The 27,056-nt window shown below is 33.9% G+C and overlaps 4 protein-coding genes across 4 annotated transcripts; 2 read left to right on the forward strand and 2 right to left on the reverse strand.

The window, feature by feature from the left end:
* Window positions 1-124: 124 nt before the first annotated feature.
* Window positions 125-3,331, forward strand: LOC139882101 (transcriptional corepressor LEUNIG-like; the record flags this gene model as incomplete). The annotated part of the gene is made up of 11 exons (XM_071866476.1): window positions 125-285; window positions 367-419; window positions 547-846; window positions 953-1,132; window positions 1,405-1,616; window positions 1,830-1,948; window positions 2,096-2,205; window positions 2,309-2,458; window positions 2,543-2,698; window positions 2,782-2,898; window positions 2,978-3,331. Coding segments are annotated over 11 exons (1,912 nt in total), but the record flags the coding sequence as incomplete, so codon positions are not given.
* A 6,842-nt stretch (window positions 3,332-10,173) lies between these two features.
* Window positions 10,174-11,551, forward strand: LOC139882094 (histidine-containing phosphotransfer protein 4-like). Its single transcript, XM_071866470.1, has 6 exons — window positions 10,174-10,233; window positions 10,679-10,809; window positions 11,018-11,086; window positions 11,185-11,256; window positions 11,346-11,418; window positions 11,504-11,551. The coding sequence occupies exons 1-6, from the start codon at window positions 10,174-10,176 to the stop codon at window positions 11,549-11,551; spliced, it is 453 nt and encodes a 150-aa protein (XP_071722571.1).
* Window positions 11,552-18,161: 6,610 nt separating this feature from the next.
* On the reverse strand, window positions 18,162-19,300 carry LOC139882095 (gibberellin 3-beta-dioxygenase 3-like). Its single transcript, XM_071866471.1, has 2 exons — window positions 18,882-19,300; window positions 18,162-18,312 (listed from the first exon to the last, which is right to left on the reverse strand). Exons 1-2 carry the CDS (start codon window positions 19,298-19,300, stop codon window positions 18,162-18,164), a joined length of 570 nt encoding a protein of 189 aa, XP_071722572.1.
* Window positions 19,301-23,729: 4,429 nt separating this feature from the next.
* On the reverse strand, window positions 23,730-26,697 carry LOC139882096 (gibberellin 3-beta-dioxygenase 1-like). Its single transcript, XM_071866472.1, has 2 exons — window positions 26,250-26,697; window positions 23,730-23,986 (listed from the first exon to the last, which is right to left on the reverse strand). Exons 1-2 carry the CDS (start codon window positions 26,695-26,697, stop codon window positions 23,730-23,732), a joined length of 705 nt encoding a protein of 234 aa, XP_071722573.1.
* Between the last annotated feature and the right edge of the window lie 359 nt (window positions 26,698-27,056).

Consider the following 27,056-nt stretch of genomic DNA (forward strand, 5'->3'; position numbering starts at 1 on the left):
ATGCTGAAATCCATTGGAGTTGGTGGCATGTCTTCAGGGTACTTCTCAGAAAATTCTTGTCTCTAATATGATGCACGAGTTTTGATCATATATTCTTTAACTACTTGTAATCTTACTTTTACAGTCGAGCATTTCATGGTGGATCTGGAGGTCTTTCTGGAAATTCTCAGCAAGTTCAAAACTGGAACCAGCAACATCCAGAAGCGAGACAGGAGAGAAAAGGTGACATCAACTCGATGAACCCGAGAACACCTGGTCCAGAGGGGATGTTGCATGGAGTTCATGGTATGGTAGATATAGTCCATGGTCTACACTCGTAATTTCAGAAATTTTCTGTACTCATTAGTTATTCATTTACATTTTCAGGGTCAAATCAGGGTAATAATAGTAACTTGACATTGAAGGGATGGCCGTTGACGGTATGTCCTTATCTTTTGCTGCTCCAATTCTCCTTTTTATTCCTGTTTAAATTTCTCACATTGATAGTGTTTGCAATTTAAATGGTGTTTATTTTGTCTTCCTTGCTTCAATGTTCACTTCCACTAGGGTCTGGATCAGCTTCGTTCTGGGATTCTTCAACATCAAAAATCTTTGGTGTCATCATCTCCACAGACCTTCAATCAACTTCAGATACAACAGCTAATGCTTGCACAACAAAACTTGGGATCTCAATCTGCTAATGATTTGGAATACAGAAAAATGAGGATGCTTCTTGGTAACCGTAATATTAGTCTTGGAAAGGATGGTCCTTGGAGTTCAGCTGTTGATAACGTTCCTGGAGTTGGATCACCAATGCCTGTTGGTTCCCCTTTAATGACTCGTGGAGATGCTGATATACTAATGAAGGTACTCATTATTTCTTTGCTTACAAATATATGGCTAATGTACTTATCTTCTAATTTTATCCAATATTCCTGAAAATACATGCTTTTCGTGTATATTTGACTCTCAGTTACAGCAGCAACAACTTCATAACAGTAATATGCTCCAGCAAAACTATGAACAACATCAGCTTTCAGGTCATCATTCTCAAAATTCGAGCCACGACAACCTCCAGCAGCAGGATAATATGATCGGTGCTGGCATCGTTACAACGGATGGTGGCATGTCAAATTTTCAGGGCATTGACCAGGTTTGTTATCGTTTTCTCTGAGGCATACGACTCTCTCATGGTTCTCCATCGTAGTTGAAATGCAGTTTGAAGGTTTTGTCTTAGAGATGTTTATATATGAAAATTTATGAATGAAATAAGATAATTTGACCAAGTATCCTAATTGCAAATTACTTTATCTTTAATTGATCTATAAACTTATTATGGCCTCGACCCTGCTCTGTTCATTTGAAATGTTCTTGAACTTGTGAAATAGGGATGACTTTTAACTTCATTTCTCTTGTCTGTTTAAGGCATCAAAAAGTAAAATTGGGCGTAAGAGAAAGCAGCCACTCTCTTCTTCAGGTCCGGCAAATAGTTCTGGGACTGTCAATACCACTGGACCATCTCTAAGTTCTCCTTCAAGCCATTCAACTCATACACCGGGAGATGTGATGTCAATGCCCTCTTTGCAACGTAACAGTGGTTCTTCTAAGTCATTGCTGATGTTTGGTTCTGATGGTTTAGGCTCACTTACCTCTGCATCCAACAAATTGGTTAGCGACAATCTTAGACTTACCTTAAGCATTTGACATTAGGAATTTTTCAAAAAAATGATGTTTGTAAAAAGTAAGAATTATTCGAATTGTTTAGCGAACAATATCTAAATCATCTTTATGGACTTGTCCTTAACAATCAGTTCACTTGATCAAATAATAATCCGGTAATGATTGTTACAGGGTGAAGTGGATCGTTTTGTGGATGATGGGTCTCTGGATGATAACGTAGAATCGTACTTATCAAATGAAGATGCAGATCCTAGAAACAAAGTTGGTCAGTGTGCAGATATCAGCAAAGGTATGCTATTCTTCTTTTGACATAAATTCTTCTTTTACACGACAGACATGAAAGTGCATTCATCAAATTAAGTTTGTATTAATTTGACGGTGACTTGTATTCTCTAGCAAGTGATGATTGGAGTTGACATTTCCCTTTTAATACTAGGCTTCACTTTTACGGAATATCGGACAATTCCTTCGGGCACAAGCAAATTGGAATGTTGTCACTTCTCTTCGGATGGAAAATTGCTTGCTATTGGCGGACATGACAAAAAGGTGAAACTTTGGAATTTGGGCAACCTCAATATTGTCCAAATGGATACTTTTTTGTTTCTGGAAACCATAAATATTCACTGAGTTCATGTTCTTTGTGGTCCAGGCTATGTTATGGTGTACAGAATCTTTTAATATGAAGTCAACGCTTGAAGAACACAGTCAGTGGATTACCGATGTTCGTTTTAGCCCGAGTGTGTCTCGCCTTGCTACATCTTCAGCCGATAAAACTGTCAGGGTTTGGGATGTTGACAATGTAAGTGATCTGTTCTTTTTTCTTTAATGAGCTGCCACTTTCCCTATAGAAGATGGTCTTGAGAAAACAATTTTTACATTGCAGCCAGGTTATTCACTTCGCAATTTTATGGGACATTCTAGAAATGTAATGTCAGTGGACTTCCACCCAACCAAAGAAGACCTTATCTGTTCTTGTGATAATAATAACGAAGTACGATATTGGAGTATCAAGAATGGTAGTTGTGCAGGAGTTACGAAGGTATGCATTAATTAATCTCCGGAAGCACAGGAACAATGGTCTAATATTTTTAATTATTTTGACACATTGCTCTTCTCTTTTAGGGTGGCTCAAGTCAAATTAGGTTTCAAACTCGTATTGGAAAAATTCTTGCTGCTTCGACAGAAAATGTCGTATCTTTACTTGATGTAGAGACACAAGTTTGCAGGATCAAATTACAGGTTGGTCTTCTTCTTGACTTACTTTTGACTTTTTGCTGGGAAGATTAAATTTACCAACTACATGATTGCATACATACAGGGTCATAAAAATCAAATCCAGTCAATGTGTTGGGATCGTTCCGGTGACTTTCTGGCAACCGTAAGTGATGAGTTGGTTCGAGTTTGGGCGGTGGGTCCCGATGGAAAGGGAGAATATATTCACGAGTTGTGCTCTTCTGCTGGCAACAAATTCCGTAGCTGTGTTTTCCATCCTAAGTACCCTTCACTTTTGGTTGTTGGCTGTTATGAGACTTTGGAGCTTTGGAACATGGCGGAGAACAAGACAATGACTTTAAATGCACATGACAAACTCGTGTCAGCCTTGGCAGCATCGAACGTCACTGGCATGGTAGCTTCAGCAAGTCACGACAAGTGCGTCAAGCTCTGGAAATGATCTCTTTCTATAATGTATGTTAGGTAGTGGGATATTTGGCAAGTTAAGTAGAAAAAACTCTCTTGAGTTAAAGGAAGGGCAGGAAGGGCATCTAACTATATTGTAAGAAAACCAGACAAAAACATCAATGAAATGCTATCTCTTTTGTTCATCTTCTATGCCATTTTTAATTTCCTGTTCTTTATTTCTATTTCTATTTCTATTTCTATTCCTTTTTTTTTTTTTTTTTTTTTTTTGAAGTAGTCATTACATAACATATAAATGTATATATCCAGATCCTATTTAGCAATGCTTTCATTTTAAAGTCTACGGAATTTAGATTGTATTTTAACGATCCATCCCTCGGCATGCATATTAAAATTCAAACATAGTTTTGCACAGGATTATTACTTGATTCCTACCTGAACTATGTATTTATTTCATTTCTTACATTTTGCTACCTAAATTATGCAAAATTCAGCTCTTTTACTACCTACCCTCACACAACGTCCGGTTAAGTCAGTATAGGCTGTCCATGTATACATCTGCGTGGAAATGATTTGTTGAAACAGTTTTGAATTTTAGACAAAACCGAACCCAAAACAATTGGTTTCAATCTCTCACATGATCTCACTCCAATTAATTAAACACAACCTCAATTATGTCCACAATTAACTGAATTAAAAGATTAATTAAATAAAAATTCAGACTATTTGTTCATCTCTCCGCCACTTTAAGTTCGACCACCATTTCTCACCGTCGCCACCTCCACTCCGACCATCATCTTCTCCGTCACAAAATTTCTAACAATAAGAGGCAGAGACTGTTGAGATTACGAACATCCAAGATGCTTGTTCTTTACGGATGACGCACACAAACACTATAGCAACACACGACAAACAAGTAGTAAGAGAATAAGATAAAGCAAGACATAATATTTACGTGGTTCGGCCCAACAAATTAGCCTACGTCCACGGCATAAAGCATAGAGATCTTTCTTATTACTTGAAGATGAACAATATGAGAGGTTATATTCAATAGAGCCCCCTGCATAGTCAGAATCCACAAAACCAACAATGGAGCCCTCCATTTTAAATTTCAAATACTAAACCAACCTCTGACGTACCTTTTAAATACCTCAGAATCCATTTCATAGCCTGTCAATGCTCTTTGTCAGGATTAGCCATGTATCTACCAACCACACTAACAACACGTGAAATATCAAGACGAGTGCACACCATATCATACATGATACTACCAACTGCACTCGCATATGGAACTCTAGCCATGAGCTCCATATCTTCCTTCGTCTTCGGCGACATGTCCTTCGATAACTTGAAATGAGAAGTATAAGGGGTATAAATAGATTTTGCAGCTGACATGTAAAATCTTTCCAATACTTTCTCTACAAAAGACTGTTGAGACAATCTCAATGATTCTGCACTTCTATCTCTGAGAATCTCCATACCCAAAATCTTCTTTGCAGCTCCCAAATCCTTCATCTCAAACTCGTAATCTAGCTGCTTCTTCAACATGTTTAACTGTGAAATATTTTTAGCACCAATAAGCATGTCATCCACATACAACAACAAGTACATAAAAGAACCATCCTCAAGTTTGTGATAAACACAACTATCATATGGACTGCGAATAAAACCATGATCAAACATAAAAGTATCAAACCTTTCATACCATTGCCTCGGGGACTGCTTCAAACCATACAATGATTTCTTCAACAAGTAGTCTTGGTCTTCCATACCTGGTGTAGTGAATCCCTCAAGTTTTCTCATATAGATCTTCTCCTCCAACTCACCATGAAGGAATGTAGTTTTCACATGCAACTGCTCAAGCTCTAAATCATGAAGAGCCACCAACACCAATAAAACTCGAATAGAACTATGCTTCACAACTGGAGAGAAAACTTCATTGTAATCAATACCCTCCCTCTAAGAGAATCCCCTAGCAACTAACCTTACTTTATATCTTGGTGCTTCAACCCTCGGATTACCATCCTTCACCTTGAAAATCCATTTACAGCGAATAATCTTTTGGCCCTTCGGCAATGAAACCAGCTCCCATGTTTTATTCTTGTGAAGAGACTCCATCTCCTCATCCATCGCACCAATCCACTAACTTGCATCTGAGCCCGAAATAGCTTCATTATAACTTCTTGATTCCCACACAACAAATTCCTTTGCAACTGACAAAGGCAACAAACCTCTGTGGCTGTCTAGTGCTTCTTCTCTCTCTATCAACTGTAGTTGTTCGTACTTGCTGCTGCTGAGGTGCATCACCTGTTTCGGCATCATCAACGAGATTTTGCACCTCCTCCACTTCCTCCTTACTGGACTGAACTAGTGGAACATTAACTTCAGCTTCTATCTGCCTTCCGACATCGTGATCTGTTTCTGCTATTGCCTTCTCTTTCTGACTGTCTAGACAAGCAGCCTCATTAAAAAGTAACATATTTATTGATAATCAGTCTTGGGTTCTTTCTTGTGCACCACAGTATGTAACCTTTTTCCAGAAGCATACCCTAGAAATATGCACTTTATTGTCCTCAGCTCAAGTTTACCATCCCTAACATGAACATACGCAGGACAATCGAATATCTTCAACTCTGAATAATCAGCATGAGACCCAAACCATACCTCAAAAGGAGTTTTATAATCAATAGCTACATATGTAGATCTGTTTACCAAATAGCAAGCAGTATTGATAGCTTCAGCCCAAAAATCTTCGCTAACACCTGCATGTGAAAGCATACTTCGTCCTTTATCACAAAGAGTAGGATTCATCCGTTCTGCAACACCGTTTTGTTCCGGTGAACCAACACAAGTACGATGTGTCACTATAACCTCCTTGCTGTAGAACTCATTAAAAGCATGGTTACAATACTTTAAACTATTATCAGTGCGAAAATATTTTAACTTCCTTCCAGACTGCTTTTCCATGAATGTTTTTCACTTCACAAAGATAGAGAATGCTTCATCCTTTTTTCTTCATAAAGTATATCCAAACCCTCCGAGAATAATCATCAATCAACATCATGAAATACCTGGCACCACTATTCGAAGGAACTCGATATGGACCCCATAAATCTGAGTGAATATAATCCAGCTTGCCTTTTATAACGTGCAATCCCTTCTTGCTGAATCTGATCCTTGTTTGCTTGCCAAAAACACAATGCTCACAAAAGTCCAAGGCTTCACCCTTGAATCCCTCCAACAAGTTTTTTGTTTGCTCAATACATGCAAACTCCTCTCACTAATATGCCCCAACCATAGATGTCACAACTCAGACTGATTAGGATTCTTTCTACTCGATGCTACATCAACTTCTCCGGTTATCACACTCCCCTGAAGAGTATATAATCTTCCTTCAAGCTTGCCTTTCATTATGACCATCGAACCCTTAAATGCCTTCAAAACACCATCTCCGTCATGATATTTGAAGCCTTGATCATCTAAAGTAGTAAGAGAAATATTACTACTCCATCCGAGGTATATGCCAACACTCTAGCATTCTAACAACTCCATCGAACATAACAAAGCAATATTTATTAGGACACATGGAAAGTAGCTCCAGAATCAATAATCCAGGAATCAAACAAGTAGCAAGAGAATAAGATAAAGCAAGACACAGGATTTACGTGGTTCGGCCAACAAGTTAGCTTACGTCCACGACACAAAGTAGAGAGATCTTTCTTATTACTTGAAGATGAACAATATATGAGGTTACATTAAATAGAGATCTAAAATCTCTATATGTAGCATAAAGTTTCTCCAATACCCTAATAAGAAACTAGCTTTTCCAACACACTAAACTTCTTAACCCAAATGGGCTACAATAGGTTTGGACTTTATAAACCAAACTTAAGTCACTTTCTAGGAGAGTCACACTCAAAACCACCATAGATGATACTATTTGCTAATCATGACCAAAGTGTCATAAGTAAAATATTAGTGAAATGCCTTGTGGCATGTGGGGTTTAATCTTCTACCATTCCTCAAGCATACCAGGAGTGACTCGACCCTTAGACAATCAAGACAGTCGTCTAGGGTCGAGACCGAACAACACATGTAAAACATGCGAGGAGAAGAAAATCAGATTGACCCAACTCTAAGTGAAGCTGGGATTTCTAATTTTAAAGTGGTATTGTTTCAACAAAACGAAATTGTTAGTGAAGAAATTAATCATAAAACTTGTGTGTAATAAATAAAGCGCATCATCTTCAAGGCGTGAAAGTATTTCACTTTCCTTTATGCTTAATTCGTCTCCACCAGTCTAAAATACTAGATTTCTATAGGATACATTGAAGAACACTCAACTTGTTTTTGCATTAACACAATTGAGTCAATGAAAATAAGAATGATAGTTCATGAAACCCTCCTTGTACATAAAAAAATATCATAAGTGATTTTCCTTATTGTGTATCATGAGTGAATTTCCTTAGAGTGTTAAAACTATTCTTCCGAATATTCCGACAAACACATAATTCTGAAACCCTCTGAATTATCTTACTTTCACATCACTTTCTATACTCTTCATCATCATTCATTATTTTTGATGATTTTTGGTGAAATGGCCAATTAGATGTATTTATAAATAACATGTTATATATGAAAAAAATATAACTATTGATGTTAACACAACCTTTCAACATTAAAGACGTAACTTTTCTTGTTTTATTAAGGTTCAAATAACATGTCTTTTCATGAAAAGATACAAGATATAAGTATAACTTATAATTTCCATGACTATTTCTCTACCACTTCGTGTGCTGACAGTTGGAACGAGAGATTAGTCTCACGGCTGTGAGGATACCTGAGGAGACCTAAAAAAAATCTTATAATTTCTATTATTTTGGAAATTACTACAACAATCCTCCACCATTTTCAAAATATTCCCAATTTCTTATCATTTTGAAAATCTTATGTTTCAGATAAAGATATCTTTCAATTTGAACCTTTACTTAGCAAGCTATGTCTTCACTAATCATGAGTTGAATGGTAGACCAGCTTTGAACCATTCCATCCTTTATGAACTAGCGTTCCACCATTTACAATAACATTTCTATATCATTATATGTCGTATTTAAATGTGACATTTATTGTTGCATTGCATCTAGTATGTTTTTCATGAGTGTTTTAAAAGTTAAGTCCAAAACTCCAAGAAGCGGCCCCACTTCACCCTCATATAGGTGAATTCTATAAGAAGTGTCCAATTACTAACACTTCAGCAAACATATGCTATAGGTCCATTAAGAGCTGTACTCAACCTTCCTTTTTATTATTTATAGATACCAAGTATTTCGTACATTGGAATGTATTCAATAATTAAGTATTTGCAATCACTCTAATAGTGTACTCCTTACTCATTGAACTCAAGACTTGACGTTAATTAAGTGTGAGTTGAGGTTTCCATCATTGGTGACAAAAATATTTAGACTTTACATCCCTATTGATGTCTTATACATCAATCCCTTATTAGTCCTTTCGTCAAAGATCTACAAAATTTGTTTCATCTTAAATAGATAACAATGCCGCTCAATAACACCTTTTTTCCTTACCACCAAAATGATTAGAAGATTATATAGCAGAAAGGAAGCACCTTTTATACCAAAGAATTTTTCACTTTAAACTTGTAGGAAGAACAAGCATTGGTATGAAAAGAAACTCTAAGTTTCAAGATAATACATAATTATTAACTTCCTGCACATGTTTTCGCCATTGTTAATTCAAACCAACATTTGACAAAAGATCCTAAAAACTATATTTACAATATAATTTCCTATGTGCACAATTGTTAGTCTTTTTCTTTCCACATAATTGAGTTAGCAACGTGCCTTCTTCTTATTCTTCTTCATTACATGGATTTATTTCATGCTTGTTGATACATTATGAATCAATAACAAGTACTTATCTCTACCCAATCCATACTGCAATTGAGATTGAAAATGAAATCAAAAATTCATCAATAAAATCAATTATGGGATCAAAATTTAAATCATGCGTACTTTTCGTAGCCAATCCTCCAACATTAAGGTATCACAGCCCCTAATTTATCTAAATCCTCAAATAATTCAAGGATCAAAATCCTAAACTTCGAATCTTTGATCTTTGAATTAAAATTTTTATGTTATCGAAATTAACATTTAAAAAACAAAATCTAACCCTGAAAACCAAAAAAGCCATAAAATCACAAAAGCTCCAAAAATTTTCAAAACTCTAGATCTCTAATTCGATTAATTCTGATGACATTAAAGCTAATTACGATGAGGACTTACTATTTTTAGGTCACTTGATTGCTGAGTTGTGGGGATCGAAGTTCTCGGCGGCATCTTCTGGCAGCGAGTGTGTGTTTGCTTTCATCGACGAGAGCAAAAGATGGAAGAGGGAGATAGTGTGCCGAGTGAAACGAAAGATTTGTTAAAAAAAGCTTTTTATATTAACTTGAAGGACAATTAATGTAATCTTTTTAAGTGAAACAAGGACAATATGGTAAAATACAAGTTGAGTGCTACCCGCGTTCGACGTATATAAAATAAAAATACTTCCCCCATCCCCTCTTATTAAGTTATCCAGTAAATAGATTGATTACACAAAGTTGTTATAACTTTATCAATGTATCCAATCGCAAGATAAGACCTAGGATTGAATTTTTTTTCTTATCCGTCTCCTTATTCATGTATCCAATGATTCCTTAAATTGTAACAAATATTTTCTTTTTGTAATTATATAACATATACCTAAAATGATTACTTCTAAATTATATTATATTCACGTCATAATAGAGTGTATACTAATATTTCATTTCTTTCAAGATAGAAAAACAATACTTTGCCTCATCACGCTTCTACCATGAAACAAGATATTTTAGGTCAACAAGTTTCAACCATGAAATCTGCTCTGTTCGAGGAGGTTTATTCTTTTCTCAATTACTTATTTTATGATTTTGCCTATTTTGTTGATTGTTTTGTTCATCTTTGTCCAACTTGAAAATGATCAAGTCTATGAAATAATTTCAGAGACAGACTTTTCTGATTTTAATTTACATGGAGTGATTAAGGGGAGGAAAATTCAACAAAGGATCATTTTGATAAGGATTTAAGGTTTAATGTTTTTCTTAGCTTTAAAATTTGAGACACTCAAATTGAATGGATCTATCTATTGTCCATCAATATTTTTCAAATCGAGACGCTTTGGTTCTGAATTTTGTAGTTTATTTTTATCGCTAGACAATAACAATATCGAGGGACTTTGAAATTAATTGGGAATGATCAAACTTGTGTCAATAACTATTTTGATCTCAATAAATTTTATTCTTTTAGCGATGTAGTTTTGAAATAACTTTATCATATTTCAGAAAATTCTAAATGGATATTTTATGACTCTGGAAGTGTTGGAAGACAAAGATAACCCTTGTTTCATAGATGAAGTATTTTCTCTTTACTTTTCGGAGGCTGAAAAAACGTTTGCTGAGATAGAGACAGTGATGTAAGTATAGTTTCTCAACCATGTTATTAGTATAAAGTTATGATCCATTATATATAAATTGGATGTTTTAGCAAATAAATAGATAATTATACATCAATTTCATTAATCTAATAGTATTTATTTTGTGTAGTTTTCACGCATAGTCATGTACAGGTAATCATTGCTTTTTGTCCATAATATTATTTATATGTTTTGTGTTTCTTCACAGGGAAAAAGGTTCTATTGATGTCACAACATTGTACAACCTCCTTCATCGTCTGAAGGGAAGCAGTTTAAGGTAAATTATTCGATAAATAGTACTATAACATCTCACTAGCTTATTCGTTTAATATATTCTATTAATTAACGTGATCACATGTTAACTTACGCATGAAGCATCGGTGCTGAAAGAGTGGCCGCTACAATCTTGCAGACGATGCAATTCCTTAGAGAGAAGAACTTGGAAAGGTTCCGATGATTTCACTTTGAGAATAAATTTTATAAAAAGTTTGTATAATTCTAGTTAGATAAATCATGATTTTACGAAATTTTTACAGTACAAAGCTTGGCGTTGGGAAACTTATTAGCGAGCAGAAGATTCTCAAGACGAAGCTCAATTCTTATTTGCTGGTACACACAAGCTATTATACATTAATTGATTAGTTTTTAAATGATTATTATGTTAAACGATCTCTTAAATTTTCTTTTGTTTCAGTTGCGGAGGGAAGCCAAGAATCATGGAATTATATTACCAGAATCTTGATTTGTCAGGGAAGATCATCGTAGTTTTCATTTTGATTTTTGTTTTTGGAATTTTGATTTCATGTTTCTGATTTGAGACTTGGTTGTGGTTTTCGTACACAGTACTTAATTTATTATTTTAGAAATGAGATTCTCATATCAACTTAAGCTTATGGCCTCGTTCCTTTCTGGGCTTTTGTCATGTTTCGCTTTGCTTTTTGATGCTCTAGCATTTAGGAAGCGTTCGGTATAGAGCATATATACAGTACTTAATTAATTAACCATGATTAATTAATATTTTTTTATTTCTTACTAGAGTTAGTCAAAGGGCAGCCAAACTTTATCTGGCAGCCGATTCCCATCTTCTTCAATTGAGAAGGCAGCCAAATTTTAGCTCTTCTCAATCTTAATTTCTTCAAATTTCACTTCTTCTCCAATTGAAAATTTATTTCTTCTCGAGTACTTTAGCAATTGAATCCTTGAGTACTTTCTTCTCGTCGTGTCTCCTCGCCTCGTTCGCTCTCTGTCGATCTGCTCTACCACCGTCGTTGTGGGGCTCTGTTTTTTGCTGCTGCCAACGCCACCCCTTCTCGGCGCTCTGCTCTAGTCGATTCTTCCTCCTTTTCTCGATGTCGTCGCGTTTCACTCACTCTGGTTCTTCCTCTATCTCGGGCAAATCTCTAGAATTGAGTTTTGGATTAACTCTTACTGAGTGTGTTGCTAATTAGACAAACTTTGTTTGTGTGTTGTAGAAATTGAATTGTAGTGGTAAAGAAGAAGAAGATTGAGAGAGACCAAAGAGTCACATTGGACTCAGAGATCGATAGAAAGAGAAGCCACTTGTTTTGGTTTTGTCTATAACCACAGTTCCATTTTAATGTTATTTTAATTATCAAAAACTGACCATGGATAAATTTTCAAGCATTGAAAAACAAGAAAAAACAACAAAAAGTAAAGCAACTTAGAGCATAGTATGCATATGCGTCAAAACGAACGCTACCTATATCTTTATGCCTTGGTTGGGAAATATGATTTATACCGTAAATCTGCCTCCAAATTTTATCACTCATTTTTGTGCTAGAATAATATGAAGCCTATCAATTAATGTACACATATTTAAGTCTAACATATATTGATTTATATATATTCCATGAATGGTGTTACACATCATAGAACTACAATAAGTTTTATGTTGTTTATTGGTTATTCATATTAGATTGGTTTGATATATTTTTTGATCAATCATGAATCATCAATGGTTTTTGATCCTATAAAAGATCTAATAAAAAAGAAAAGAAAAGACAACGACTGAAACTGAAAATATCAAATTTGAACTAAAGTTTACTTTCAAAACGTGTTTTTAACTACCTTAAAATCTGAGTTGGGCACATGAAGAGAGAAGAAAAACAAACGAGCCAGACGAAGAAGAAGTAGAGACACCTTGAATTGTGAGTGTCATGATTCATGAGGATAAGTTTTAAGGTTATGAGGATAAAAATGGAGTAAAATTTTTTATATATGGATAATAATAGGTGGGCAAATTTTTTTCTTTCTTTTAAATAAATTGGACTGTACATTTTTATTCCCGCTCTTTACAACTGGGTTGGAAGCCCATATAAAAGTCTAATAGTTATAAGAGCACCCACGATAGGGACAAGTCCAAGGCCAAATCAACTCTAACACATCATCGCCACATAATCAGCGTGTCATAAAAAGTAGAAGTTTGCACTCGTCACTCCAATAGGAGGTCTTCACTTTGAGGGGCAACTTTTATATATAAAACATAAAAATAATACAAATTTAAAAAATAAAAATAAAAAATACACTAAAAGTATAAAAAAATAATAAAATAATGTGGGGTCCACCAGTTAGCCAAGCTCTCTTAGCTTACTTGGACCTCCCGAGTTGGCAGGTCATGTAACGACCCATTTTTTTTCAATTTTCTACGTTGAGTTTAATTTCGAAAATTACGTTATATGTTATTACTTTTACGACAAGTAACGTTAGATTCAAATTGAGACGTATAGTTTTGTGTAGCTAATATACATTATTAGATTTTCCTTTCTACACTAAGTAATGCTACAAGAAAGTTATACAAGTCCATTTCAAGTGAGTATCCAAATACATAAATATATACAAGAATACTACTCACTATTATTACATGTACTACTTACTTCCTAATACTACCTACAAATTACACAAGTCTACCTATCACAGCTTCCTTTCAAACCGGCAGCCAGCTTGCAATCAACAACAAGCAGCCCTCATTTTTGTTTTCCTGTGCAAGACAACAACCGACACAAGCCTTTCTTCTTTTGACATTCCCTACACAAAACATAACAAGTCAAGGTAATTATTTTTTTCATTTATGATAGCCTACAATAATGGACATGCATTGCATACTCAACCGACAGCTTTCACCACTGTCAAAAATACTAGCCGGCAGCAAGTCTTGCATAGCCTAGCCTTTTTGACAAAAACAGAAACAGGTCAAACCAAGTGCCAAGATTTTCAAAAGCCTACTGAATTTTTCAAACACCTACTGTCCATTTTTCTAAGCCTAGCAGTTCTCTATCACGTTATAAACAACACTCACACTCATATTCATTCACGCAACAATCAAGCATCACCAGAATCACAGAGCCAATCGGCCAAAACACAGAACCATCAGAAAAATAAATTCCCAGAAATAGAAAAAAACTTACCTCAGTTATGTTCGCCACCCATCCCTGAACACAATTACCAACTCCGACGAGCCAGCAGCCGGCCGGAAGCCACCTGGTTGACGGCGAGTGGTCCCTGAGCCAGTGACAGAACACTTGATTCCAGCCAAAATTGAGGCCAAATCGACGTACCCGACCTCATACAAAATCATTTGACAACAGAACAATCCAATTCAGTCAACAAACAGTAAGTAATCCGATTTTCCAATTTCAATTCAATCCATATTATGGCGTTTTTATAGTCGATTTTGGTATAGAAACGATTAGAAGATGGAGTAGATTAACATATATGTAAATTAGACAAAATCCCCAAATTTCACGAAGAACACTAAATTACTTAAATTGAAATTAAAACTTACCAGGTCGGATTTAGAGGAAATTGATTGTAGATTCTTGATCCTTGTGTCGAGACGAGTAGTTTGGTATATGGTACGGGCTCTGACATCGCCGGAATCGGTAAAGACGACGTCGAGCAGTGGAGTCGGCGGGGAGAGAGAACCGTCGTTCTCGACGAAGAAGAAAGAAAAGTGATTGAACCGATTTGGTTCAATCATATTTATACCAGAGGAGAAAAATCGGTTCAGTTAATTAAAAGACTATATTACCCTTAAGTCTTAAAAATATTAACAATGATATCAACTTGCTTCTTTCGGTCAAAATAAATGTCAATGGTTTTATGGTCATTTTACAGTATAAAAATCGGTTCATTTGGTTTAACTCGATTTGATTCGGTTTGGTTTTATCTGATCAATTCGATTTGATTTTAAATTATCCGTACCTAATTTAAAAGTCATTTATAACCTTCTATTTTAAAATTATATACAAAAATACCAACGCGTCAGTTTTAAAACAAGGATTATTTTGGTAATTGTATACAAAACCGAACCTATTTTATTTTCCGAACCGAATAGAATAATTTCTACTGGTCCAAAACTTATGACATTTTTACCGTAAGCTAAAAATATTATTATCTACAAAATATCAAAAATTTAGAATTTTCCGAAATAATATTTAATTTATTATAATTTCTGAATTAAATAAAGTTTTAAGAAATGATTTTAATATAACAAGTGGTTCTAAAATTATTATAAAATAATATTTCAACTAGGAAAAATTGTTTAGAAACGTTAGAATGTTATTTTCAATTATTTGGAATATTATGTAAAATTTTTATAATATTTTTCTATTGTATAAATATTTAATTAAATAATTAAATTAGATAATGATTTTAAATAAATGCTAAAATAGAATAAATTGAAATAATATTTAATTTTAAAAAGTAGGATTATTGCGACGAGTAGGATTTAATTCGAGTAATTTTCCATTAAGCGTTAGTACTTATGAAATTAATAATCGATATTTCGATAGGTCGATAAATCGCAACGTTAAACGGACGGAACGAATTAAGGAGCACTTAAAGGTGAGTGTTACTTTCTTTTTAATTATGAAAGTATATTCATGCTTTACGAAATATATATATATACACACTACTATGCCGTGATTTATAATTATTATCGACGTTTATGACTTATTTAAAATATACGGCGTAGTTATGTATTATACTTTAGAAAACTGAAGAGAACCTTCAAAACCCTAAAAGCAATGTTTTAAATTGCTTCTTAACGACGAGATTTAAAGCAAGTGTTGCTTTACTATATATATATATACGCGAACCCAATACAAACGTTTTCTTCACAGAGGATTCGGTCGACTTCGTGGCGACCCAATCCGCTCACAGAGTACTTGGTTCTTGCGACCCCATGGTGACGGTCTGATCAGAGGGTACGACCTCCCTAGTTGGAGCTTGATTATTTACACCCATGGTGATGGGAGGAAACTATAGTAGGTCGCTCCTGTTGTAGTTCCTAATGTTTTTCACAGAAAGGGTTCGATGAGTTTCCACAGATGTTTTCGAGAAATTATTAATGACAAGTGTTTTATAATGATTATGAATTCTAAGATTTTCATAAAGATATTTCAAGAAATGTTTTCAATAAAACCTCACTAAGCATTATAGCTTACGTTTTCGAAAATCTATATTCTTTCTCTTCAGGTTGAGTTGGGAAATTTCTGAAAGATAAACTAGCGGCATCCAGCGTTGTACGATAGCAAATAAGGTGGGCTCTGCGGCATTAGGACTCTTTCTCAATATTTTATAAGTATTGTGTTTAAATAATTATGTAATTTATTTTCCGCAAAGACTTAATTTGTATAATTATGTTTATGATCGATTATGTTTTAAGTAATGAATAAATGAAGTTAAGCTAAGTTAACGAACGTATAGTAGGCACTGTTTCCGATCGGTTGAGGCGATCGGAAGCGGGGCCCACAGGTCATTTTTTCAATTCATTTCAATAGAGAGGGTCGAGGCCAAATCGCGCCACGCCATGCCAAACTTGACTCTCCTAATGCTCTTAACTAGCAACTTTAGTGGCGTATATTATTGCTGATAGGGTTGTTGATGGTATTTCTGTCAAATATGTGGCAGGTAAATGTTTCTTTATTATTGAAAAATTTATTGGCGGGCTTTGTTGCCGGTAAATATTAAGGACAATATTTCGACAACTATTTTTCTGGTAAATATTTTTCCTCTACCAACAACTATTTTATTGGAAATTTCGCTAGTTCTTCCCGCCAAAAGTTGACCGCCGGAACATCTTGTGAAAAATAGGTTGATTTTTACTAGTGATTAATACTGCATGGAATTCCTTGCCCCATCGCGAGAAGCTGATAGATCAGCTAAAAGTTGCCCAAAATATCATGCCCTATCGGAACAACCCCGAACCACTTAAAATAGGTCCACATCTCACGAGAAATGAAATTTTTTTTGTTTCTTACTACAGCCGTCCCAAAATAGATGCATATTTTTCGATATAAATTTATATTGAAAAATTTGTATCTTTATATTAGAAAATTTACATCTATTTTATGACGGAGATAGTATTTTTTTTTTTTTTAACTTTCTTGTTTTTTACTTACCACATTCAAGAAGATATAATTCATGGTTCAAAATATGGGATTGGGTGAGTTCATATGTTTACTAGTCCTATATATGTTGATGGTAAACAAACAACATTATTCAACATGGTTGTAATTGAATCAGATAACGGAATAAGCTCCTGAAAAATTTCTCATCTCATCTATAAGAAAAAGAGCCAGCAAACCACCAAATATCATATTCGGTCCACATCCAAATTAAATTACTTTGATACCATCTAAGAGAAGACTAATTAACTCTGAATTTACCTATTTGCAATTAGATTCCTGTAAGCTTAGTATGTTCTAATCATAAGACCATAACACCTTACTAAATTCATGGACTTATAAAAAATAAATAGAAAAGTACCACGATTCATAACAATTAAAACATAATGTTCTCAGCAAATTCGTTTAGATTTATGATTTAAAAACCATCAGTCAATTAATTAATACCACAGGCAAATAATTCATAGCGGATCATATTTTGATGTAGTCAAGTGCTTTAGTCAAATATTTAGCCTTAGCACTAAGCACCTCGTCCCACTTCACAGGCCTGTAAAGAGCAGGATGAGCATCATCCACCATCTTCGCCGCGGGCATTATCTTGACATCAATTCGAGGGCCGTAGAAATATGCACGGGAGGTTCTGCCCTTTTCCTTGTGGACGAATACACGATGCATCATGTTCTTGAAACGACCATTGGTAAAGATATACATTAGGTCTCCAAGAAAGACTAGAATGCCCTCTCTTCATATTGGATTGATCAACTGAGACCCAACTTGAGTTGTCCTCTGATATGATGTGGAGTCCACGGTAGGTATTTATAGTAGTCGAAGATAGTAGCGTGATGAAAGAGGAGTCAGTGTGTGTGACTACTCCCACGGCTCGACTTGGATCCGGACAAGGTGGATAGTAGTTCATATTTAGTATTAACCGAGGTATTGGCCACCGTCTCCATTTTTGTTTGGATTCAGCCATTTGAAATTTTCTTCGAGACAAATTCCTAGTGAGTTCATCATGAGACTTATGAGCTTCTCCGCTAAAACCTTCATCTCCTTTTGGTACTCTGCTAGTACATTACTGCAACATCATACAATATTCACATGATTTTTAGATAACTATTTTTTCTTGATGAAATTTCTAGATAACTTATTGTAGGAAATAATGCTAGGGTTTATGAGGAATATTGTTTATGAAAAATGATGGAGGATATAAGTAACGAATCCTAAAGAAATTCATGATGAAATTCTGAAAGCACGGTGTTTTCACTCAAGTTTGCACAAATTTAAGGGATATATATATATATATATATATATGTAATTAAAATTCTTCAATTAATCAATTCCGTGCGGTAGGAATTTCTTTCTAAGATTCAGCACCAGTCATCAGAATTTTTACAAAATAATTAAAATTCCTCAACACTCTAACTTAGTCATAACCAATCAATTTTCTAACTAGGCTAAACTTAAATTTGATATCCCCTATTTGTTTTGATCAACTTCTATAATCATTTTCCGCATGACATCTATTATCCCTAATTACTTATAATTTTTGCTGTGCAATAAGGGACGGAGGGAGTATAAAACTGATGCACGGCAATACGCTAATTATTTGATCAAACTTAATTTAAATGTTAAGATGAGTGATACCAGAAAGTAGTACGATCCTGTTCATGATCAGGCCAAAGCTTGATAGCTTGCTCCATCAATGGGGACCCAGTACTCATGATGGAGAAACCCTTATTCCACGGTTGGTCAGGGTACATGGGAGACACGGGAAGGAGTCCATAGCCAGTGCCGCCATGAGATGATGGTGCTCGGGCAGCCTTGATTTTGCGGTCAGCGGGCAGAGAAAACAGCTTCATGGTTTGGTTCTCAGCCTGGGCAAGTAAATCCAACGGAATTCCATGGTTGATCACTCGGAAAACTCCCCATTTCTCGCATGCATTCCTTATGAGCTCATCCGCTCGTGGATCGGCAAGGTCGATAATCGGAACCTGTTGTTCGTGGATGACTGGTAGGTTATCTTCTTTGGTGGCCGGACCATTCCATGAATGAGATTCGGGCATTTTCGTGACGTTTTGGAAGTCGAGAGGGATGTTAGTCTGCATTGTTAACTAAAGCTCAAAATAATCTTCTCTTTCTCTACTAGTGAAATATAAAAGTTTGAGATCGTTAATTTCAAGAGAAGATGGTTTGATTATAACTTCAGTTTGGTTCAATAACCCAACGATCCTTTTCTGATATTTATTATAGAAAGTGAATTGTGCATTATTTAAAATTATTTTAAAATTTCTAATGTCTAGATTAGGCTTTTAGAGCTTGGTTAGAATTTATTATACCATAAATAATATAAGTTCATGGATAGGTTTGAAATGCTAATGTTCTGTCGATACAGGTATGTTTTGAGTTTCATATAAGGTATTTTTTCAAATTCTTTCAAAGTTCACGGATCTCCTATAAGTATAATATTCTAATAATTAATTTTTTTATGGATTACGAAAATTTCACGTCTGAACGACTAATTCGCATACGTAAGTGATGGAGTATTATATAATGTGTATATAAGAATTTTTCGTTTCTTAGAGTTATGTATCTGATTTTTATTTTATTTTAAAACTTATATATTTGATTGCCATGTGTCACATATTAAACTAAAAAAAATTAATGAAAGAAATTTGATAATCCTAACTCTTTTCGACTACGTTATTTGATGAGACAACTTCACCAGATACAACTCAAACATAATCTAACAACCATTTATATATATCTCTATTTTATCGAAATGATTGATTAGATATACAAATGATCTACTTAAGAATAATCTAAATACAACTAAGACAATCCTATTCTTAAGCTAGATATTGAACAACAACGGATAAATAACCAGTTACTCACTCAAATATAAATCTAAAAACAATAACTATAAAGCAGTAGTACGGTACGAACTAACACAGTTTATAACAACTAATCTTTATCAATAATCCATTGTACAATAAATTGTGAAAAATAAATCAATACTTGGTCAGTAGCAACTGGACTATTACTTACAATCACCTTACAATCTACAGACAAACTAAGTGCAGTAATAAGTGTAGCGATAGTTCAGAAGGTAGTGAACCAGAACTTACAAAGATCGCCTATGCTCCTGCAGATGTATCTTAGCCGAGTAAGCTAATGTCGCCTAAGTCCCTCCTCTTGATGACGATGTGATCGTGACTCAGCGTGCCAAAGTGTCGAACTAACTCAGTCAATCCGATACTAAGTTACAGTCATCTGATCTGATTCAGTTGAGTTGATACTGAACCAAAATCTTTAGATCTGACTCAGTTAGGTTGATCTGAATCAGAAACGTCAACAACAGTTGTGATAATTGAGATCTATAGATCTGAAACTTTCAAAAAAAGAGGGAATCGCTCAATTTCCTTTTCGTGGAAGACACTATTATAATATATATTTCTGTCAATACGACCAAACCCATTCTAGACTAATCGAACTATACTCGATTTTCGTATTTTATCAAATTAGAAATTTTTTTATAGGTTTAATTTAAAAAGTTCTATGTGCTCAATAAAACTTTGCTATCTATTTTGTTTGTCCACTCCTTCTTATTTTTAATTCTTATACATAAAAAACGAAAATGTGGGTTAAGTTAGTAAAAACCAGATAAAAAAGTATATATAAACAAAAAGGTTTGCATAACTTTTATGATCATACATAATAGCTAACAAAATCTTGTTCTTTTTACAAACTTAATGTTTATAAATTCGCGGGTTTAGAAATTCATTTTGGACAATTGAACCTTCTGAAACTGTCTAAAGATCTAATGGGCCGCTAATTGTTCTACGAACTGTTTGTGTTGAAAGTCCCTTTAAGTTAAACATGGTTGTGTTTAACCCTGTAAAGGAATAAATTATAACTATTGAACTGATTGGATCTACTGACGTATAAATGATAAGTCTCTCTAGGACTGGTGGTGAGGTTCAAAGACTTATAACTAAATCAAACAAATGATATTTAAGTGAACGTGCTGGTTTGATTTAACGATAGATGTAACATCTCAACGAGTAACGACTCGGTCAATTGTTACGATGGGCGGATATGTAAAAAATCCTGAAACAAATATGGATTTGTCCAGTATTGCAAAAACGTGGTTTGGATGGATAGAACAGTTCTCACTTAGAATAGATCGAACTGTTGGAGTATGGAAACGTTGTGGTTGTTTTTGCAACAAAATAAACTAAACAACTTTAAAGAATAATAGAAATTAAACACGAGAGATTAAAATGTAAAACAAAACACCTTTTTTTTTATTTTTTAATGATATATCTCTATTTGGTATATAAAAGACACCTACGCCCGCGTGCAGTTGTGCCGGGTAGAAGTTCTTACAATAGTTGGAGATTTAATACTCTTGAATTACCTATGAGCTTGTGTACATACCAGACAACTCAAATAATACCTGTAATTCAAAAATCTCCTATGTAAAGCTAGATCTAGATGACCCAATCTATTTTAGGACTCTACCTCACTTAGCCAATACCGACTAGTACTCTCAATCTCTACTCTCAACTCTTTAAAACCTAGATAGCCTATGACAACAAATAGAAGCAAGGGTGGAGATACTCGACACGCCCTTTCAAATGCTCGCTCTATTACGCTGTTTGTGTAAAAACCTTCAGCTAAAAATTTCTCTTCTATTTATAGCCTTACTTCTGTCTTAGTCGTCACTCCTAACTTTAATGATAGAGACGATATGGTTTGATCATGTTTCTCTACAATCTGCTCTTCATTCTCCAAATAAACCGTATACTTGATTACCAAGAAATTGAATAATATTTTGTTTCTTTTTAGGTATTGATCGTGATTTGATCCTGTTTTATTCTTGATTTGATCTTCAATATATTACTTAATATATATCAGGAATACTGGAGATAGAAATTTATTTTATTTCCTTTTATGAATATTGATCAAATTTTTTAAAAATAATATATCTTCATCCAGCGTGATCTGTCCGGATATTTTTTAGAAAATATTTTTTGAATTTGTACTCGTTTATCGTGTCACGTCATTAATCATGTTGATGATTCCTCCAGCTTAACAATCCAAATAAAAATCTCTAATTTGTACTGTTGATCGTGCAACGTCACTAATCCTCACAATCGTTCCAGCTTGGCACTCTAAGTAACAAATCCCTTAATACACTTTCATTTGCATATATTCTACTAATGTCCCGAGATGTCATAACACAATGTTTAAGTACATTAACACAGCTTACTAATATCGATGATCAAAAGTGACAACATAAAATTTTATAGTCAAATTATTATACGACTTGACATAGCTCGTATTCACACTTGTAATGATATAGGGCTTGATTTAAATCTATAATTTTCTGCATATATCTACATGTAAAAAAATAAAAGCATTTTTATAGAGAAATTGATTCCGTTACTTTATTGATAATCGAGATAAATGAAAGAATATTTACTTAAGAGCATTCATAATGGGAAGTTCAACCTTGGAGCTCAATTTTGCCAATGCATTGACACTTAAATATAAAGAGAAAAGAAAATTAAGATTAGTATCATTTGAATTTATTTACTCCATCGTATAAATTCAATTTTTTTTAATTTTTTTGAGCCTAACTCCAATTTAAAATTTATAAACTAAAATAGAAATAAATATTGATTGGTATTGGGTGTTATGGTCCCATATTTCTAATGATGAAATATTAAAAAGAAAGATACTTTGCTGTTATTTTGTTGCATTCATAAAAAAAATTAAACAATTAAAGAAAAAATATTAATATAACATCGTCTTTGTTTATACGCATGTTTTATTCTTCGATTTTCGGGATTCATAAAAACAAACATACATTCTTATATCCTATAGAGAAATTGTGAACACTGAGAGGAAAGTGATAAAATTTTTATACTTTAAATTTAAATATGAACCGTAAAATTAAAATGAATCTAAACAATCCCTTAATTCTAAATATATAGAATTTTTTTTTTTTTTATCTTTTTCAACATGTTAGTTTTTTATTGGTGGGATTGCTGCTCCTACGGAATGTACGAAATATTTTTCTATTAAAAAATTAAAGTGGGGTAAAAAAGAAAATCCTCAAATTTAGAGATGAGAGAGGGAAAAAAAACTAAATTTCATAATCATCTCTAAAAATTCAAAACTAGATCTCAAATTGCGGAGATGGTCTAAATCCCTAATTACTAGATAAAATAACTCCAGCACAAGAAACCATAATGCAACTTGAAAGTGAAACATAATTCACATATTGTTTTCTTGCCTCGACTGTTATAATAAACCCCTAGATTTCAGACTTCAAAGTGCACACATAACAACCATTGAAAAAAATTCATATTTTAAATTGCAGGATTACTTAGAATTCATAACAAACCATATAAATTTTTCAACAAAGTTCTTGAAAGAAACTCAAATCACCGCTTAGATAGATTAGAAATAAGTACTACTTGTTCTTCATATATTGATGGATTCCAGTGCCTTGTCCAAATACTTAGCCTTTGCACTGAGCACATCATCCCAACTTACAGCCTTGTAGATAGTAGGATGAGAATCGTCAACCATTTTCGACGCCGGCGATATCTTGACTTCTTTTGGTGGACGGTAGAAATATGCACGAGAGGCTCGACTCTTATCCTTGTCTACGAGGACACGATGCAATATGTTCTTGAAACGTCCATTGGTGAGGATATGAACTAGGTCACCAAGGAAGACTACGATTTAATCTCTGTTAGGTTCAACTGGGACCCAACTCGAGTTGTCCTCCGATAAGACCTGGAGGCCATTATAGCTGTCGATAGTACTCGAGCATAGTAAAGTGACGAGTGACGAGTCTGTGTGTGTGACTAACCCTACTGCTCGGGTCGGGGCATGGTGGATAGTAGTTCATATTGAGTAGTACTCGGGGTCAGGGGCGGACTTACACACTGTTTGGGGGGACTATGGTCCCACGTAATTTTTGGAGAAAAATAAATTATAAAAGTAAATTATATAAATTTTGTTGTTAAAATAAGCATAAAAGCATGTTGTGGCATAGTGGTAAGTACTTCAACTATTTTTCAGGTGATTTCTAGATCGAATCTCATTGACAGTCTTTGGCATTAATTATTTTTTTTCTCTCATTTGATTTTTAAATTATTAATATCCATATACATCCTTATAAATATGATTACTAAAATTTTTGATCTTCAAATATAAATTGGACTAATATAAATAATTTATTTCTATTAGTATTTTAGTATGATTATATTTTCATATAAATTTTATAATTTATTTTTAGTAGTAAAATTATTGGAATGAATTAAAATTTCAGTAAATTAGTAAAATTAATTATTATTTATGAATAATTTTTTATGAATCACGATTATATATAATTAAAAAATTCGCGGTGCGACTTATAATCTCCATAATTTTAACGTATTTATTATACTATAATTTATGAAAAAAATCCAATACTAAATATCATCAATTTAATTCGATAGCGATAATAAATTCTTCTCGATCTCATAAATTTAAATTATGCAACAATCGCATTTGAAAAATCATAACTATTTTTTTCGGTCCCACCCGACATCCAATTCTGGATCCGCCCCTGGTCGGGATTGGGTGTGGTTTAGACCATTGAGCCACTTTAGCTCATCTTCTTCGAGGCTCAATCCTAATGAGTTGACCATGAGACATATAAGCTTCTCCGCTGAATTCTTCATCTGTTTTTGGTACTCCACTAGTACATTACCGCATCATCATAATATTATATACTAATTAACCAGCAAATAGAAACTTCACAGATATATGGAGACGATCAAATAAAAAATCTTTTTTTACATTTAAAGAAGCCAAAACCTGTACTTAGAATATATATTTTTTTAAAGAAGTTTAATTTCAACGATAATTCAGAAAAGAGATTACAGTACAGAATTCAGGAGTAGATCAAAACATTCAACAACTACACATGAAGTCGGGAGAGGAACCTAAATATAATCGAAATAACATATGGAGAACATATAAAGATTATGTGCTAAAACCTCCACATCCTCAAACGAGCACAAAAATCATGTCTATGTTCAACATCTAAAATTACGGCAAACTACAATTACTCGAAAATTGAACATACTGCAAATCTTAAACAACTAAGTGCTAACACCTAGGTAATTATATCCGAAAATTAGGAGAAAATCGATGTAATGAAATTAATTCATATCTTGTTATCTCAGCTTGAGTTCAATTTATATGTACTTACCATGATATTACCGTAACTCAACTTTTGGACACGAGAGAATCTCTCCTCTCCTCAGATGATTTTATTTTTATTTATTTTTTACAGCTTTTTAGATGAATCGATCACCAACAAATCATGATATTCATATTATGCCCGAACCCAAAAATTAACTAATTAAAGATGAATTTCATTAACATTATTTTTTACACTGATGAATAATCAATTGATGAATCTCCATGGATGAATGACTCATGTTTTGAAAGAGAGAAGAGAAGAGATGATAGAACACTCGAAAACATTTTTATTCCTTTTAAAGATGAAATCACGAAATTATGGGGAGAGAAAAATAGATTTTTTAATTAGTTAAGGTAAATTAATTTTCAAATAATATTTTATATGTCATCTTATTCAATCGTCAATAATAATACATGTCAAATTATGATTTATATGTCTAAATATTTAGGTGGTGAGAATTTACTATTTATTTTTTTTAACATTGAATGTAGCAATCGAAACTTGCTGAATTTTCTGATATATTTTTTTTAAAATCCAAACATATATATATGTATGTATTCCAAATTCACTAAATATCTCAACAATAATAAAGTCCCTAATTAAGCACGGATAACAAAAAGCAACCACTAATTGACGATATATTATAATAATTAGGCTATTAAATTTGTCTCGTTTTTCGTTTGAAGTATAATCAATTTGGTAAATTAATGTTGGGAGTCGTCATTCATACCAGAATGTAGTACGATCATCTTCATGATGAGGCCAAACCTTGATAGCATGTTCCATTAATGGGGACCCGTCGCCCAAGATGGAGTAGCTCTCGTACCACATCTGCTTAGGGAACAAGGCAGACACGGTATGTTCTCCGTAGCCAGTAGAGCCATGAGATGATGGTGCTCGGGCAGCCTTGATTTTGCGGTCAGCGGGCAGCGAAAATAGCTTCATGGTTTGGCTGTCAGCTTGGTCAAGTAAATCCAAAGGAATCCCATGATTGATCACTCGAAAAACACCCCATTTCTCGCATGCACTCCTTATGAGCTCGATCGCTCGTGGGCCGGCTAAGTCGATGACCGGAACATGAGATTCGTCGCAGACGGGGAGGCTATCTTCTTCGGTTGGTGGACGATTCCACGAATGAGAGTCAGGCAATGTTTGGAAATCGAGAGGAAATTCTTTGATTTTCGTCTCCATTGTTAAATGCTCAATACTTTTAATTTCTGTATATAAAGGGAAGGGTGAGGCTGACTCTATATAAAGGTGGTTTCAAGTTTTAATGAATAAGGTCACGTATTGAGGCTGGTGTAGATTTAAAGGTCGTCTTCTAGAAAGTTACCTAATTAATTATCATATTAATGAAAATTATTAGTACAATTGAATAATTAGATGAGTGAATTAATTAGGTTGAATACTTTAATATTAGTATTTCTAGTACATTTTAAATGTCAAGTAATAAAAGTTACGAATTTTAAAAAAAATAATTAATAATAAATAATATTATATGTTTTTTTTTCTTAATTAATTATTTTAAAATCATAAATATTTATGAAAAA

The sequence above is a fragment of the Rutidosis leptorrhynchoides genome, unplaced genomic scaffold (genome assembly GCF_046630445.1).
Source record: "Rutidosis leptorrhynchoides isolate AG116_Rl617_1_P2 unplaced genomic scaffold, CSIRO_AGI_Rlap_v1 contig227, whole genome shotgun sequence".
Classification (NCBI taxonomy): Eukaryota; Viridiplantae; Streptophyta; class Magnoliopsida; order Asterales; family Asteraceae; genus Rutidosis; species Rutidosis leptorrhynchoides.

Bases quoted from the DNA above. Each gene is read 5' to 3' on its own strand.
- LOC139882094 (XM_071866470.1), top strand. From the start codon at position 10,174: ATGAAACAAGATATTTTAGGTCAACAAGTTTCAACCATGAAATCTGCT. The intron at 11,087-11,184 runs GTAAATTATTCG...TTACGCATGAAG, and splicing joins CTGAAGGGAAGCAGTTTAAG to CATCGGTGCTGAAAGAGTGG. The intron at 11,419-11,503 runs GTACACACAAGC...CTTTTGTTTCAG, and splicing joins AGCTCAATTCTTATTTGCTG to TTGCGGAGGGAAGCCAAGAA.
- LOC139882095 (XM_071866471.1), bottom strand. From the start codon at position 19,300: ATGCCCGAATCTCATTCATGGAATGGTCCGGCCACCAAAGAAGATAAC. The intron at 18,313-18,881 runs GTATCACTCATC...ATGATGTTGCAG, and splicing joins CAGGATCGTACTACTTTCTG to TAATGTACTAGCAGAGTACC.
- LOC139882096 (XM_071866472.1), bottom strand. From the start codon at position 26,697: ATGGAGACGAAAATCAAAGAATTTCCTCTCGATTTCCAAACATTGCCT. The intron at 23,987-26,249 runs GTACTACATTCT...ATTAAATCGTAG, and splicing joins GCCTCATCATGAAGATGATC to TCTTCCTTGGTGACCTAGTT.